The sequence below is a fragment of the Parasteatoda tepidariorum genome, chromosome 7 (assembly GCF_982258835.1).
Source record: "Parasteatoda tepidariorum strain Cologne lab strain chromosome 7, Ptep-v5.0, whole genome shotgun sequence".
NCBI classification, from domain to species: domain Eukaryota; kingdom Metazoa; phylum Arthropoda; class Arachnida; order Araneae; family Theridiidae; genus Parasteatoda; species Parasteatoda tepidariorum.
The window spans coordinates 93,448,114-93,466,021 of NC_141761.1; the positions used below are offsets into that span (position 1 = coordinate 93,448,114).

General features: G+C 31.6%; 1 protein-coding gene across 1 annotated transcript in view; it reads left to right on the forward strand.

Annotated features, from left to right (window-relative positions):
* The window catches only part of Fs (Follistatin), an 85,518-nt gene that overhangs the window by 56,657 nt on the left and 10,953 nt on the right, over positions 1-17,908 (forward strand). The window contains exons 2-3 of the mRNA XM_016048570.4: positions 6,853-7,041; positions 16,156-16,374. Of these exons, the coding sequence (XP_015904056.1) occupies positions 6,853-7,041; positions 16,156-16,374 (408 nt within the window). The remainder of the gene's footprint in view (positions 1-6,852; positions 7,042-16,155; positions 16,375-17,908) is intronic.

A 17,908-nucleotide genomic window follows, 5' to 3' on the forward strand; every position in this document is an offset into this window, starting at 1 on the left:
CCATAAAATCGCTTGATAAAGTAGAATGTAGCCAATGTAATGATCAATATTGAAATAATGAAAATAATTTAAAAACTGAAATGTTTACCAGTAAAAAAAAAATTTAATCCTTCTAAGAAAAGTAAAATTCAAGTATTTCTTTTGAATGTTATAAAATCATTTTATGTAAGTAGAATGTAAATAGTGTAAAGATCAATATAAAAATAATGTCAATTATTTAGAAACTGAAATGTTTACAAGTAAAAAAAAATCCATTTTAGAAAGGTAAAGCTCATGCATTTCTTTTCAGTGCCATAAAATCGTTTGATAAAGTAGAATGTAGCCAATGTAATAATCAATATAAAAATAATGTCAATTACTTAGAAACTGAAATGTTTACAAGTAAAAAAAAATCCATTTTAGAAAGGTAAAGCTCATGCATTTCTTTTCAGTGCCATAAAATCGTTTAATAAAGTAGAATGCAACCAATGTAATGATCAATATAAAAATAATGTCAATTACTTAGAAACTGAAATGTTTACAAGTAAAAAAAAATCCATTTTAGAAAGGTAAAGCTCATGCATTTCTTTTCAGTGCCATAAAATCGTTTGATAAAGTAGAATGTAGCCAATGTAATGACCAATATAAAAATAATGAAAATAATTTAAAAACTGAAATGTTTACAAGTAAAGAAAAATTTAATCCTTCTAAGAAAAGTAAAATTCAAGTATTTCTTTTGAATGTTATAAAATCATTTTATGTAAGTAGAATGTAAATAGTGTAAAGATCAATATAAAAATAATGCAAATTTCTTAAAAATTCGAAGAAAAATGTAAAAATATTAATATCTTCTGATCATGGATCGCGATATTAAAATTCCGATATTAATGAATACAATTTTTTTCTAAGTATCAATTGATTAAAATTAGATTTTTACACTGCGTAGTAAAAAAATATGTTTGTGTGGTTGAGATGAAAAGAGCGGGAGAAATACGTTACGATTTTCATCCAATCGTTCCGTCTGTAACGAATGTTTTCCGGCAGACATTTGGGAAAAAATGAATGAAGTTTCCTGTCCGAGGTCATCCTTGTTTACGCTCTTCGTCCATTCATCTTTTTTTCCACTACTACTACGAAACTCTGTTTTTCTTCTTTTTCATCCTTACTCTTTAGATTTATATTCATCATTTCTTTCTACTCTCACCGCTACTAATAGTCAGCATTTTATTTAGAGGGAGCGATGATCATAATTTTCTTGTTTTCTTCTCGCTATACCAGACCTGATTAGCCATTTTTATTTCTTTAGGAAAAGATTTTTTTTTCCGATTTATTCTAATTACGTATAATGGAATTTATATCACTCTCCATTCGGTACTTCGAATCAATGTTTTTAGTTATCTTACGAGAGTTTATTTTTAATCACTTTTCCCCCCAGGTGTAAAGGGATTTCAAAGAATCACTAGGGATTTCTTGCCACGACCGAGAGGTGCAATACGGCACTTTGAATCAATGTTTTTAGTTATGTTACGGCAGGTGATTTTAATCACTTTTTTTCCCTAAAAAATTTATTTCTTGTAATCACCAGGGATTTCTTGCCACGACTGAGAGGTGTAATACGGCACTTTGAATCAATGTTTTTAGTTCTGTTACGGCAGGTGATTTTTAATCACTTTTTTTCCCTAAAAAATTTCTTTCTTGTTATCACTTAGGATTTCTTGCCACTACCGAGAGGTGTAATACGGCACTTTGAATAAATGTTTTTAGTTATGTTACGTCAGGTGCTTTTTAATCACTTTTTTTCCCTAAAAAATTTATTTCTTATAATCACCAGGGATTTCTTGCCACGACTGAGAGGTGCAATATGGCACTTTGAATCAATGTTTTTAGTAATGTTACGGCAGGTGATTTTTAATCACTTTTTTTCCCTAAAAAATTTATTTCTTGTAATCACCAGGGATTTCTTGCCACGACTGAGAGGTGCAATATGGCACTTTGAATCAATGTTTTTAGTTATGTTACGGCAGGTGATTTTTAATCACTTTTTTTCCCTAAAAAATTTCTTTCTTGTAATCACCAGGGATTTCTTGCCACGACTGAGAGGTGTAATACGGCACTTTGAATCAATGTTTTTAGTTCTGTTACGGCAGGTGATTTTTAATCACTTTTTTTCCCTAAAAAATTTCTTTCTTGTTATCACTAAGGATTTCTTGCCACTACCGAGAGGTGTAATACGGCACTTTGAATCAATGTTTTTAGTTATGTTACGTCAGGTGCTTTTTAATCACTTTTTTTCCCTAAAAAATTTATTTCTTGTAATCACCAGGGATTTCTTGCCACGACTGAGAGGTGTAATACGGCACTTTGAATCAATGTTTTTAGTTCTGTTACGGCAGGTGATTTTTAATCACTTTTTTTCCCTAAAAAATTTCTTTCTTGTTATCACTAAGGATTTCTTGCCACTACCGAGAGGTGTAATACGGCACTTTGAATCAATGTTTTTAGTTATGTTACGTCAGGTGCTTTTTAATCACTTTTTTTCCCTAAAAAATTTATTTCTTATAATCACCAGGGATTTCTTGCCACGACTGAGAGGTGCAATATGGCACTTTGAATCAATGTTTTTAGTAATGTTATGGCAGGTGATTTTTAATCACTTTTTTTCCCTAAAAAATTTATTTCTTGTAATCACCAGGGATTTCTTGCCACGACTGAGAGGTGCAATATGGCACTTTGAATCAATGTTTTTAGTTCTGTTACGGCAGGTGATTTTTAATCACTTTTTTTCCCTAAAAAATTTCTTTCTTGTTATCACTAAGGATTTCTTGCCACTACCGAGAGGTGTAATACGGCACTTTGAATCAATGTTTTTAGTTATGTTACGTCAGGTGCTTTTTAATCACTTTTTTTCCCTAAAAAATTTATTTCTTGTAATCACCAGGGATTTCTTGCCACGACTGAGAGGTGTAATACGGCACTTTGAATCAATGTTTTTAGTTCTGTTACGGCAGGTGATTTTTAATCACTTTTTTTCCCTAAAAAATTTCTTTCTTGTTATCACTAAGGATTTCTTGCCACTACCGAGAGGTGTAATACGGCACTTTGAATCAATGTTTTTAGTTATGTTACGTCAGGTGCTTTTTAATCACTTTTTTTCCCTAAAAAATTTATTTCTTGTAATCACCAGGGATTTCTTGCCACGACTGAGAGGTGTAATACGGCACTTTGAATCAATGTTTTTAGTTCTGTTACGGCAGGTGATTTTTAATCACTTTTTTTCCCTAAAAAATTTCTTTCTTGTTATCACTAAGGATTTCTTGCCACTACCGAGAGGTGTAATACGGCACTTTGAATCAATGTTTTTAGTTATGTTACGTCAGGTGCTTTTTAATCACTTTTTTTCCCTAAAAAATTTATTTCTTATAATCACCAGGGATTTCTTGCCACGACTGAGAGGTGCAATATGGCACTTTGAATCAATGTTTTTAGTAATGTTATGGCAGGTGATTTTTAATCACTTTTTTTTCCCTAAAAAATTTATTTCTTGTAATCACCAGGGATTTCTTGCCACGACTGAGAGGTGCAATATGGCACTTTGAATCAATGTTTTTAGTTCTGTTACGGCAGGTGATTTTTAATCACTTTTTTTCCCTAAAAAATTTCTTTCTTGTTATCACTTAGGATTTCTTGCCACTACCGAGAGGTGTAATACGGCACTTTGAATCAATGTTTTTAGTTATGTTACGTCAGGTGCTTTTTAATCACTTTTTTTCCCTAAAAAATTTATTTCTTATAATCACCAGGGATTTCTTGCCACGACTGAGAGGTGCAATATGGCACTTTGAATCAATGTTTTTAGTAATGTTACGGCAGGTGATTTTTAATCACTTTTTTTCCCTAAAAAATTTATTTCTTGTAATCACCAGGGATTTCTTGCCACGACTGAGAGGTGCAATATGGCACTTTGAATCAATGTTTTTAGTTATGTTACGGCAGGTGATTTTTAATCACTTTTTTTCCCTAAAAAATTTCTTTCTTGTAATCACCAGGGATTTCTTGCCACGACTGAGAGGTGTAATACGGCACTTTGAATAAATGTTTTTAGTTATGTTACGGCAGGTGATTTTTAATCACTTTTTTTCCCTAAAAAATTTCTTTCTTGTTATCACTAAGGATTTCTTGCCACTACCGAGAGGTGTAATACGGCACTTTGAATCAATGTTTTTAGTTATGTTACGTCAGGTGCTTTTTAATCACTTTTTTTCCCTAAAAAATTTATTTCTTGTAATCACCAGGGATTTCTTGCCACGACTGAGAGGTGTAATACGGCACTTTGAATCAATGTTTTTAGTTATGTTACGACAGGTGATTTTTAATCACTTTTTTCCCTAAAAAATTTCTTTCTTGTTATCACTAAGGATTTCTTGCCACTACCGAGAGGTGTAATACGGCACTTTGAATCAATGTTTTTAGTTATGTTACGTCAGGTGCTTTTTAATCACTTTTTTTCCCTAAAAAATTTATTTCTTGTAATCACCAGGGATTTCTTGCCACGACTGAGAGGTGCAATATGGCACTTTGAATTAATGTTTTTAGTTATGTTACGGCAGGTGATTTTTAATCACTTTTTTTCCCTAAAAAATTTATTTCTTGTAATCACCAGGGATTTCTTGCCACGACTGAGAGGTGCAATATGGCACTTTGAATCAATGTTTTTAGTTATGTTACGGCAGGTGATTTTTAAACACTTTTTTTCCCTAAAAAATTTATTTCTTGTTATCACCAGGGATTTCTTGCCACGACTGAGAGGTGCAATATGGCACTTTGAATCAATGTTTTTAGTTATGTTACGGCAGGTGATTTTTAATCACTTTTTCCCCCTAAAAAATTTATTTCTTGTAATCACCAGGGATTTCTTGCCACGACTGAGAAGTGCAATATGGCACTTTGAATCAATATTTTTAGTTATGTTACGGCAGGTGATTTTTAATCACTTTTTTTCCCTAAAAAATTTATTTCTTGTAATCACCAGGGATTTCTTGCCACGACTGAGAGGTGCAATATGGCACTTTGAATCAATGTTTTTAGTAATGTTACGGCAGGTGATTTTTAATCACTTTTTTTCCCTAAAAAATTACGTGTAAAGGGATTTCTAGGAATCACTAGGGATTTTTTGCCGTGACCGAGAGGGACAATACTCAAAATAAATAAATAGAACAAATGGTTAGCTCTTGATTTAACAATCGGATTTTTATATACTAAGATGCACATTTTGCTGCAATGGCTCAATAGTCGAGGACGCAGGCTGTTATACAGATTGGAATTTGATCTCCAGTAGTGACTAGTACCAGCTAGTCTAGGAAATAAAGGCGGCCTGTTCTCAGTGCTGAACCCCATAGCAACAATCATGTCGTTGGTCCTAAAATTGTGTAGTCTTAACCTCCCTGGACAACAACGACGGGTTGCGAGAATGCTTTTCTTTACTTGAGGTACAAATTTCATTGTTAGAGGAGTTGCTCTTAAATACGCTAGTTAATTAGCGCAGACGACATTTTAAATTACAAAAACAGGCATATGACGTACTTTTATAGAAAAAGTCAAAGTAACTAAAATAAAAGTATTTAAAAAAATATTTCTTCATCTAAATCGAAATTTATCTTTTAAACTAATTTTCTTGTAAACGTATGAAGATTTATTATTAATTTTTTCAATTATTTTTTTTTTCAATTTTCTTTTTCTTTATAATTTATTCTTAAACATTTCTAAACTATAATGAATAGTTACATTTTAATAATCGACAATTTCAATATTAAATTTGTTTAAAAATATTGTTTAATTTTTCATAAAATATTTTGCTCAAGTCAAATATTTTGCTGTCAAAATTTAAATTTCATCGTGAAAATTAATAATAATAGACATATACTCTCTAACAGAGCGGCGTTGAACAGCCGACCTATTTTTGGTTTACGACAATCAAGGCTGAACTCCGTAACCTTTCAATTTTGAATCCAACCCAGAAGACAGTGGCAGTGCCGAATTCAGAAGTGAGACAAACTAGACTTGGTGGAGGATTTTTAGATGGAATTGAACAACATTCGCGTTATACAGAGAGGAAAACTACAAAGACCACCCGCAGTTAGCCAGACAGCAAGAAGATTTTAACCCATGATCCGTTTGCCGTAAGGGATATTTTAAGCCAGCTCATTGGTCGGTGCGAGCCGTGAGCAGAATTCGTATAGACCAGTCATCGATGGGATTTGAACCTGGGTCACCTCAAAGGGGTGCGAGTGCTTTATCCCCTGAGCCATTGCGACTCTAGCAATATGTAAGTTTTAGTGCCCGTAATAGTTGAAGTAGGTAGGTAGGTACTTTATTTACGTCGCACTAGAACTGCACAATAGGTTATTGGCGACGGTCAAGGAAGCATCCCTGAGGATGTTTCGAAGACATGCCATCGCAATTTTGATGAAGGGATAGCTCCCCTGCTTTAGTAGCCGGACGTCCTGCGCTCGAAGTCGAGCACTTTACGGTAGAAATGTTTAACTAGGACCGATGCCGAGCACCCTCGGTCCCTACGCAGGCTAATCAAAGGGGTCACCCACCCGCACACTGACCGCAGCCAGTGATGCTTGACTTCGGTGTTCTACTGGGAACCATGTCTTTACGATCGGGACCCTTAACAGTCGAAAGGATGTTCCTCTTGTTGGATACTTGAATCTGTCGCTTCTTTCACTGCAGAACGGAAGTGGTAAGCACTTCCGTTTAGGTATGACGAAAGTAAAATTCCTTTAAACCATTCGTAAAGTAAACATTTAAAATTTTATTTTATTTATTTATTTTTTGAATAAGGTCCACTTTCTTTTTATTTGTTGTCAGGTGGTCAATGTTGGAGTCTGATGAACAGACAAGGGAAGTGTACCGAAAGCTTGAGAACAAATGTCACCAAAGAAGAATGTTGCAGCGATGGGAGTGCGACAACAGCGTGGAGTCCTAAAGATTTAACCTCAGGCGATCTCTTCTTCTGGATGTCACTCGGAGGGGGTGTCACCTGTAAAGCTTGTAAAGGTATAATTTCTTTTTGTTGTTGCCATATTATGCACATTTTCTGGCTTATTCCACGAAACAAACACTGAGGTGCCATTGCTAAGGCAGAGCTATGCAAATTGCGTAGTGCTGTGCTCCCCATGTGAACACGTGAGAATATTGCGGTAACTGTATATATAACTTGCATTTTATAACCGTCGTTGAACAGCCGTTTTACGACTATCTATGTTTAACTCTGTATCCTTGTGATTTTAATCCCAATACTGAAGACAGGGGAACTCTTGGATCAAGTACAGTAAAAAATGTGGCTTCGTGGAGGACTTTTTGAATCCGCATTTGCTTTACATGGATAGGAAAACCAAGAAACCCTCTCACGGTTAGCTCGACGGAAAGAGGACTCTAGCCAATGATCTCGTCTACCACTGAGGGTATTTTTCGCATAGACCAGATATCGCTGAGATTCGAACCCTGTTCATCTCATTGGAAGGCGAGCGCTCTATCCTTTGAGCCACCGTGGCTTTATATAACTAGCCTTGTGGTTATTGAGGGCGTTCTTCGAAAGTTCTGATGTCACATGTTCCTGACTTAATTCGCAAGAGCCAATGGCTGGCGTGCTTGGCTTGTCCAAATGTCATAAGAAACAACAACACATTAAGTACTATTTTTTAAATGTAGCTCCAATTTGTCATGAGCAGGTTGTAATATCTATATTCAGCCAACAGTGGTAAAACTTCTGAGTAAGACGCCTTTCCTGGCGAACCAAAAAAAAGAATGTTTGACATAATGTTCGAATTTTCCACAATCCACTGTTTCAAAAGCATATATGGCAACGTTATTTTTAAAAAGTAACGAGTAAAAGTACAAGTATTTTTAAAAAAAGTAACGAGTAAAAAGTAAAAAGTTCTTATTTTAAAAAGTAGCGAGTAAAAAGTACAAGTAAAAGTACAAGTACTAAACAAAGAAAGTAACGATTTAAAAGTACTTTTCTAGGAAATCGAAAATTCAAAGTAACTTAAAGTAACTTATGTTCTTGAATGTTTTTGCAAAATTGTTGTTATTTATTTAATTACTTTTAATTTTGAAAGTTATGGATATTAATTTATTTTTAAATTCGGAAGAATATTATAATATAATTTAATAATATAATCATATAATATAATTTTAAAATCAAATTTAATTTTAATATCAAACTTTTTATGGATTTGCACGAAAAAGAAATTTTATCTATTGATTTTAATTTTTAGTTTATAATTTTTATTTATTTAAATACCATTGATTTAAAATTGTTTTACTCTTTAGAAACGCGTTTTAAAAGAACAAACATAAACAAAGCAAACACGGGTTTTCAGATAGCTTTGTGATCTTTGAGCTAGTAAAAAATAATTGAATGTGCAGTATAAGTTGAAACAGAAGGTATTTAAACACGAAGTTAGCTGGGAATGCATATATATTGCACATTAATTTTATAAATTAAAAAGATGTAAGCATTTTTTTTCAATTTAATTTTTTTTTCTTTTAGAAAGTTTTAGAAAAAAGTAACGATTTCATTCGATATTTCTGTTACAAATACTTGTACTTTTTCCCTAAAAAAGTAACGAAAGTACAAGTAAAAGTACTAAATTTAAAAAGTAACGAAGTACAAGTAAAAGTACGTACTTTTTACTTGTACCGGCGGTACAAGTAACGAAAGTAAAAGTACTTCCATATATGTTCAAAAGTAAACAAAGAATACACGGTTGATAGAAGAGAAAAATAATCAGTGTTCGTAAAAGAAACTAGCCTTGAAAGAGGTAAGTGAAACGGTTCTACAATACTTTACGTACTCAACGAAGTCAGATATTAATAATCTCGCCCATACTCAGGTATGAGATTTTTTTTTTTAGATAGAAAACATTTCATGCGCTTTTTGACTTATTAAAAATGTTAAACAGTTGTTAGAATTCAGCAAAGAATTTTAATAATAATAAATAAAAAAAGAGATGTAAATATTTAAATAAGGTCATGTTTTGAAGGAAAAACAATATTCAGATCGCTGAACTGTGCATAGATATTTACCAGACATAACATTTCGGATTGTATATTTGTCCAAGAATATTTACTAACTGTCTCGACGGTTAAGAAAAGAAGAAAATAAATTTTCGTTGAAAGTGTAAACAAGGTCAAAATTTTCTGCGCAGCCTATTGTTTGCGCACTTTTGGATAAATGATCGGTTTATTAACTGTTTGAAAATAAATCTTTTGTGTTTAGACGGCGTATTTTATTTTATTTTATTTTATTTTATTTTATTTTATAAACGACGTTGAACAGCCGACCCAATTTTTTCGGTTTGCGACTATTAATCTTCAACTCCTTAGCCCTGTAATTTAAACCCAATCCAGAAGACAAGAGAACTTCTGGATCAAGTATTGGGAGAAATTTGCCTTCGTGGCGGGTTTTTCGATGGAACTAACTTTGCGTTACACGGGGAGGAAAACCACGAAAACTTCTCCCGTTTAGCCCGACGGCAAGGGTACTGTAACTCATGATCCGTCAACCACTGAGGGTATTTTCCGTCAGCACTGTGGTCTGTGCACGCCGGATGAAGAATTCACATCGAACAGCCATCGAGGGGATCGAACCCGGGCCATCTCATTGGGAAGCGAGAGCTCTATACCCTGAGCCACGACTCTAGACGGCGTATCTATAAACTAGAGAGTGGTATGCAAAAGATAAAAAAAACACGAAAACATGAATAACTTTTGTCCCCATGATCGGATTTTTACTCGCATGGAATCTATCTCAGTCCTTTAGAGCAGAATTTTCAGTTGAGTTAAATGCAAATGCACTTCAGACCTCTTCAAAAATAAAATAAAGATGACAAATAAATAAAAATTAGCAAAATAAAATAAAATTCAAATAACCTTTTGGATAATATTATGGCATATAAATGTGATATTATTTGGTTTACTTTTTGATATGTTTACTTACGATTATTATACGAATATAAAATACATGTACGAAATTTATTAAAAAAATTAAGACATAAGATTCAAATAACTTTTTGAATAATATTACGGCACATAAGTATTTTGTAATTGATTTTTTTATTAAAATAAAATGAGAAGATAAAATTATCTTACGATAAAAATATCTTACAATGCGTGAAAAATGATAAAAATTAATATTTTCATCGTTTTATAGTATAATTAAAAATAGCCGAAGAAAAATAAGTAAGTTTAATGAACTGTAATTTTTAAAATTTTTTTTACCGCATTCATATTTTTATTTTATTTAACACTACGTATTTCTAAGTAAAAATTGAATTTTCTGCCCTATTTATAGCTTCGGTCTTAAAAGAGAAAGCAACAATTATTGCAAAATAAAATGTTAACCCAGGGGCCTTTGCTAGAGGTAATCGAAATTCTTTTAAAAATAATTTTTAAAGTTCCATTTTTTAAAATGTATTTCTAGTATTCATAAAAATTTAGAAACCTTGTTTCCTATGTCATCATGTAGATTGACTTAGAAAAAGAGGCAGTAATCTTTACATTTCTTAAAATTCTTCTTCCCAAATTTATTCGGGTGTGGAACCCTAACAGAGCGACCTTTTTTGTTGGAACCCCCGACTCTAAAAAAAAAAAAGAAAAATTAGCAGCTGTGAATATACTAACGAAAAAAGAAAATAAAGACTTCCTATTATTTTGAAAGTATTTCATGTGAAGAAAAAAAATATTTTAAATCATGAATCTGCTCTTGGTGCATACATACGCTGATACTGTATAAAATAAGCTGAATTATGGTTTTAAAAATATCTGTTATAAACTTTCTTACAGAAAATAATTATCGGAAAAACGTAATGCTTTATTCTTAACTTCAGTTATTTCGCTTGAAAAAATCGATTAGAATCGATTTGAAATTAAAAAGCTCGATTAAAAATATTTATTGAATTTTATAAATGAATATTCTTCTCATAGTTTATTTAGTATATATTGTTACAGAAATTTTATTAAATTTAATTTTGTTATTTCTTTCATTGAAATTTTTCATAAATTCGTATAAAAAACCGAAATATTAAATAAATCAAGGGTCTTTGAGTGGATATAGTTACAGTTATTCCTGATTTTAAAAAAAAATCTTAACTTTCGGAACCCCTGTGTCCCTTTTACGGAACTCTAACACCTTCTCGGAACCACTGTCTCAGAGCACCATGTAAATTAGAGTCCCGTTGCTTTTAGAGCAAACTCGAAAGTCTTTTTGCTACCTTTCTCTTTAATGAACTTGAAGGCTTGTTAATTTCATTCTAAAATTGCTAGCTAATATCTTCCAAGTTGAATTAATTACAAAAAAACTAAATAAATAAACAGGTGAACGCTGATGCGTTATATGTAAGAATAGAAGGAAATAAAAGGTACAGAATCTAATAGTATTTTAAATAAGTCGTATTTTTCAGATGTGAGTCTTAGAATGTGAAGATCCGACCCTTAGATCAAAAGCTATTCAGGATGGTTCATTTTTTGCACACTGTACTTTGAATGGATTTTTTTTTAATAAAACTCATTTCACAAAAATTACTGCAAAGCTGTCATAGTTTTTTTAAAATTATAACCGTCGTTGAACAGCCGACTCAACTTTTGGGTTTAAGACTTCTAATGTTCAACTCCGTATTGTAATTTTGAACCCAATCCAGAAGACAAAGGAACCTCTGGATCAAGCATTGGGCGAAATTTTGCCTTCGTGGAGGACTTTTTGATGGAACTAACCAGCATTTGCGTTACATGGAGAGAAAGACTACGAAAACCTCCCAAGGTTAGCCTGACGGCAAAGGTACTCTAACCGGTGATCCGTCTACCACTGAGGATATTTTAGCACTGTTGTTATAGGGGTTGGGGATCGAAGTTAACAAGGGTTAGAGCTTGCTATAAAAAATTAATTTTTAAAAGCATTATACTAGTGAGGCTGAAGCCGCTCTTTCTATGCACAGTGACGAAAAAGGTTGAAAAAACGTTGTTGTACAACGTTAAAAAAAACCTCCTTTCACAAAAAGCTACATTATTTAACTCACTCAAACCTACATGCTATACTTATCACATTTTTGAACTAAATATCTTCCTTTAAAACGCTGTATACTAAAAGCAACGATGAATTATTTATTTAAGTCAAATTCAAGGCCATCGTTCCTAACAACGTACGTTTTATTTATAACTAGACCTTAAATGTTACAACATACGCTTTTCATCTAATAGTATTTATTTATGAATAACTAATGCATACCAATGTGCTTTTAATGATATTTCAGATGTAGAATTTCTGAATAAATAAATATTACAACTCATAAATATTAAGCAGTCTTACATTTTAGCATCATTGCGGTGGATTAACACACGTGTCTTCGAAAATTAATTCCATCACGTGCTCAACGGATATTACATTTATTTTTAGACAGTTATTTTAATATGGAACATCCGTAAAAAAAGATGATTCATATTAAAATAGTATGATTTACGAACGAAAACAAAAACTCGATGTAATGTGTAAGACCCGTGTATGAACAATAAAAGTATCCTATAATGTGCCGTTAATTCATGAGAGTATCTGTAGAAAAAAAGAACTACATGCCTGGGTAAAATTTCAGAGTGTGTACATAAAATATTTCATACGCTTTGCCCTAATATTTAAGCCTGTTTTTCGAATAATATGATATTTTCCTAACTGCTGTGAGTTAGCGATAGATACCTATTTATCATTCTTTAGATCTAGTTTAGCTTACCTTACCTTAATCAGCGCCCTCTATGCTAATTCTGAAAATGGTGTAAAACGTCAATATGAAGGCTGTTTTTTGAATCTTCTATCCTCACATGAATTAACGCTTTTTTTTTTGCAAATAATATGCTATTTTAATAACTGCTGTGAGTTTGTAACAGTTATTAATGACTGTTACACTTATAACAAATTACATTAGTATTTCATTAGTAGTAGTTATTTCAAATCAAAGATACTAAATTTGTTAATAAAGAAATATGTTTCCCTGATAGCCATTTTTAAGGTTTAAGCAGTTATTTTCAGTTTTCAAAAAAAAAAAACATTGCTTATTTAATTTATTTTCAGCTGATAAAGATGCACCAAAAATAACTCTAGACCATACCTATGGGTCGGCCATATTAGTTATCTGACCAACCAATTTTTTATAAATCTATTCTCAGTACTCAAGGCGGAGTACTATGTATATCATCTTGCTGTTAAGAACGGATGAATAACTTGAATATTTTAGAAGTTATTAAACTTTTTTTTTAAAAATCGCCAATTCGGTTACATTTTTCCACCTAGAAGAAAATTATCAAAAACACTGCCTTATTCTCAGTTTGTGCAAATTTTTATGAGCCCAGATAATGCCGCATTATATATTCAAAATTAAACTAAAATAATGTTTTTAAATATTCAAAAATTAGACCACAAACGCTTTTCATTTCCTCAAAATTGTGGCTTTCTTTATATTGACGTTTTGCACCATTTTCAGAATAAGCTAGCTTTTAAGAGAAAACTTGACCTAACCGTTGCAAGTAACTGTTGCAAACTTAAAGTTTAAAAATAGCATATTATTCGAAAAAAAGCATAATTTCATCAAACGACGAAGCCTTCGAAAAACAACCTATTCTAATATAGGTTCTATGACAACAAAAGTTGCTCGTGACATTTGTGTTGTGTATAGTGAGTGTGCCATAATTGAACGAACCGCTCGTGATTGGTATGTCAATTTTAAAAATGGAAATGAGTTCGATGAAGAACTCATAAACCAACTTTTGCCCGAAAATCAAGTTTTGAAAAAATAGTTTGGAATGTTTGGAGGAAATTATAACTAATAAGAAGGAATAGAATATGGATAAATTAGTTGTTAAATTTTAATAAAAAATGAACTTTAAATTTTTTTTTAAAAACGACAAGAATTTGTTCCCTATCTCAATAATAGAGTATTATTAGTAAAGAAAAAGCATTATTTGCTTCGAGAAAAAAAAACTTAAAAAATATTTCTATCCAGTAAAACCATTAAACTCAACTTAATAAACTTCTAAACAACTAATGAACCACAAAAAAACCTTTTATAATGTTTTAGTATTTCAATTTATGCCCGATATAACTCTAATCAGATTTATTCTAAGATAGTTTTAATAATTTGGACATAACAATTGTTTAAGTAAGTTTGGTTCAACGTCCGTTATCTAGTTCCGATATTATTCAAATGCATTTGAAAATGGTTTATTTCATTTAAAAAGAAGTAATATTTTTCCCGCTTATTAACTATTATTTCAATACTTGCAATCTGATTTTACGAAACTATTTTAAAATTGAATGCATTCAATTGAATTATCGAATATTTTTATTTTATTTAGTTACTTATGAGTGGATTGAAATGAACGAAACATACAATGAAATAAAATCAATAATTTCTGAATATTTTACTTTGGACACAAGTTTTTCACCTCTTTTACTCTAATGATGGCATTCGCCAATTCTAAAATTTTTCGAAAATAGGATTTCTGTTTCATTTGCTCTTTTATATTTTGAGTACTTTACTTATATATGGCTAATTTAGAATAACTCTTACGCGATTGATTTTAGTTTTTTTATTTCTTATCTGCGGTGTTTGAAAGTTTCATAAATTGTGCGGAGTTTTTTCAAAAAATTATAGATTTATGATTTCATTTCAGCCACTACTAGAAGAATTTTCTATAGCATTTTAAGAAAGTTTCGTTTTATATATAACTCAAGTTGAGAAAGTGGAAATGATTTCTATGCTTTCAGCTTTTATTTAATTGATTTCCTGGGAACTTTATTTCTTATCTTTCAAAAAGTAGAAAATAATTCTTCCTTTTCTATGTGTTTATGTATTCTTACGCGTATCCTATTATTTTCAGTAGATTGTTATAATGTGCTATATTAAATTAAATTACTGAATAGATTAATAAAACAGCATCTGATTTTTTCTGTAATGCGTATAATACGTGTAATGCATAGAAGAAACTTAAAATAAGTAAGTAATCGTGCAAAATACAATAAACGATAAATGCCACAAAAAGAAAAGAGTGATACGAAGCAAAATAGATGGAATGGCACTAAAACAAAACGTGTCTTCGATCCTTTATATCATTTTCGCTATTTATTTGAATCGAATAGAAGATATTTTGTATGAATTCAAAAATAATAATAATTATCAAGACAGCTAAAAATGATTGAGCAATTAAGCTTTTAAAAAATACCGATAATTTATGATAGCGAATGCCTCTCTGTGTTCTTCTTAGGAAACCAGTTTATTTATTCTAAGCAAGTTTTTGAGTTAGTTACAAAGTTCATTAACTGATTGAGCTGATGAATAGAAAAAATACAAAATAATATGTTTTGATGTGTGTCAGATCACTCCAACCAGAATATTTGCTGGGGATTTTCTTAATTATCTTATAAAGAGCCGTAGTGGCTTAGGGGATAGAGCGCTCTCCTCCCAATGATCCTCCGAATGTTCGATCCCAGCGATAGATGGCCGATTCGAATTCCGCCCCCTGATCGCACCCACCACAGCGATGACGTAAAATATCCTAAGTGGTAGACGGATAGTGGGTTACAGTCCCCTTAACGTCAGGTTAACCCTGGAAGGTTTTGGTGGTTTCCCTCTCCATGTAACGCAAATGCGGCTTAGTTCCATCAAAAAGTTATCTACGAAGGCAAACAAAATTTCTCCCAATACTTGATCCAGGAGTTCCCTTGTCTTCCAGAGTGGGTTCAAAATTACAAGGCTATAGAGTTGATCATCGATAGTCGTAAACCTAAAATTGGGTCGGCTGTTCACCGACGGATATAAAATAAAATTATCTTATAAGATTGAGCCACGTTGGTGATGTAAACAATTGTAATTTTGAAAACATCAATCTTCTATCGCAGTTAGCATCGCCTTTTGTTGTCGAAATTTGCAAGTGATTTAAAACTTGGGGAAAATAAATAGACTTGGTTTCCTTTAACGGATGCAGTAACCGTACATTTTTATCTCTTCCCGATTTTCTTTAATTGTTTTTTTAAAAATTATGTTTCATTTTCGGGCCACTGATGTACTGTTTTATGCATTTATTTTCTTGAAGACTAATAGTTTATATTATATGTTCCATTTCTAGTTTCTTGTGAAGGTGTGAAGTGTGGAAAGGGTATGAGGTGTATATTACGCAGACAGAGACCTGCTTGTGTCTGTTCTCCGACTTGTTCTCGAAAGAAGCGACAGATGGGTGAAGTGTGCGGTTCTGATGGCCGCACTTATAAACACATTTGCAGACTTTTGAAACGACAGTGTAGGAAAAATAAGCAGCTTACTATTGAGTATTTCGGAAAGTGCCAAAGTAAGTGTGCTTTAATGTTCCCCTAACTTCATTTTCTTACAGTTGTGGCGCCAGATCAACTTCGACGGACATATATATAAGTTCAAAACGTAGAGAAAGTCTGGAAAAACTACAGAACAATGAAAAAAGGGGGGGAAAGAAAAATAACTATAACAAGAAAGCGGAAAAGAAATATATTCCGGAAAATGAAAGATATAATCTTCTTATCAGCTCACATGATTATATCCGCAAAAAGGAATGCTTTCTAATATTGTATCAATATAGCCAAAGCAAAATATATCAATACAATAGTGTGAGGAGCACTCAAAATAAGTTTTTCAAAAAAATTACAACAAATAAATATCACGTAATAACGACGTAAAAACAGAAAATAAAATTTAAAGAAAAAACAGAATAAAACATGAAATGAAATCTATAAAGCGAGTAGCGAATTTAAATGAACTTACATAAATTGTTTTGATTGTTTTAATTATTGCGCATAGGCTGCAAGTAAACAGAACTCATAAGATAAGTTAAAAATGAAGATAAAACAAAGGAAAATTACAGACATATGAAAAAAGAGGGGAAGAGAAAAATAAAGATATATTTTGCTTTGGCTATATTGATACAATATCAGATAGCACTCTTTTTTGCGGATATAATCGTGTGGGCTGATGAAAAAATTATATATTTCATTTTCCGGATTTTTAAAAAAAAATTTCTTCTTTTTTCTTCATTTTGAACTTTATATATATATATATATATATATATATATATATATATATATATATATACAAAATTAAACAAAAAAGAGAATTTAAAAAATTAATTAAAACTTAAAAAAATTATCAATGAAAAGATATAATCTCGTCATCATCTCACACGATTATATCGACCAGAATACTACTTTCTAATATTTTGTTAGCATAGTGAAAGCAAAACATAATTAAAAAAAGCATGAAATAAAAATATCTCAAAATTTCAAAATGAAACACAAATAGGATCATATAAAGCGAGAAGGGAGAAAGATGTCTCTCACTTGCAAAGAACGTACAAAAGTGATTTAAAAATATTTCCGCAACTAAGTCCCTTGGACGGAATGTTCACTCTTTGCATATATACTAGGAAACGGTTTCGTCAAAAACGAAGAAGATTTCCTGAAACTTGTGTATCCATTTCTTACTCATTTATTAATTTATCTCGCTAAAATGATATACCCAAGTTTTATACGCTTTTATTATAAAATTTTTAAAACATTAAAACGAAATAATCAATTTCTAAATAAATTTAGTTTTGAGTTTTTGTAGGGGGAAATCAGTTTCTAGTAATATTGAAAGATCTCTGTACTCGTAGCTTTTACCCTGAGCTGCACTTCTTATAAATCACTTATATGTGATTTGTAAGAATGGCATGTGATTCCTATAACCCATCACCTGTAATATAATTACTTTTCAATAGTTTTTGATGAACTAAGCAATAGGCTACTACAGACACCTCTTTTTATCTATTCGTTAGATGTTTATATGGCTTTTAATTCCTTTTTACATTACAAATT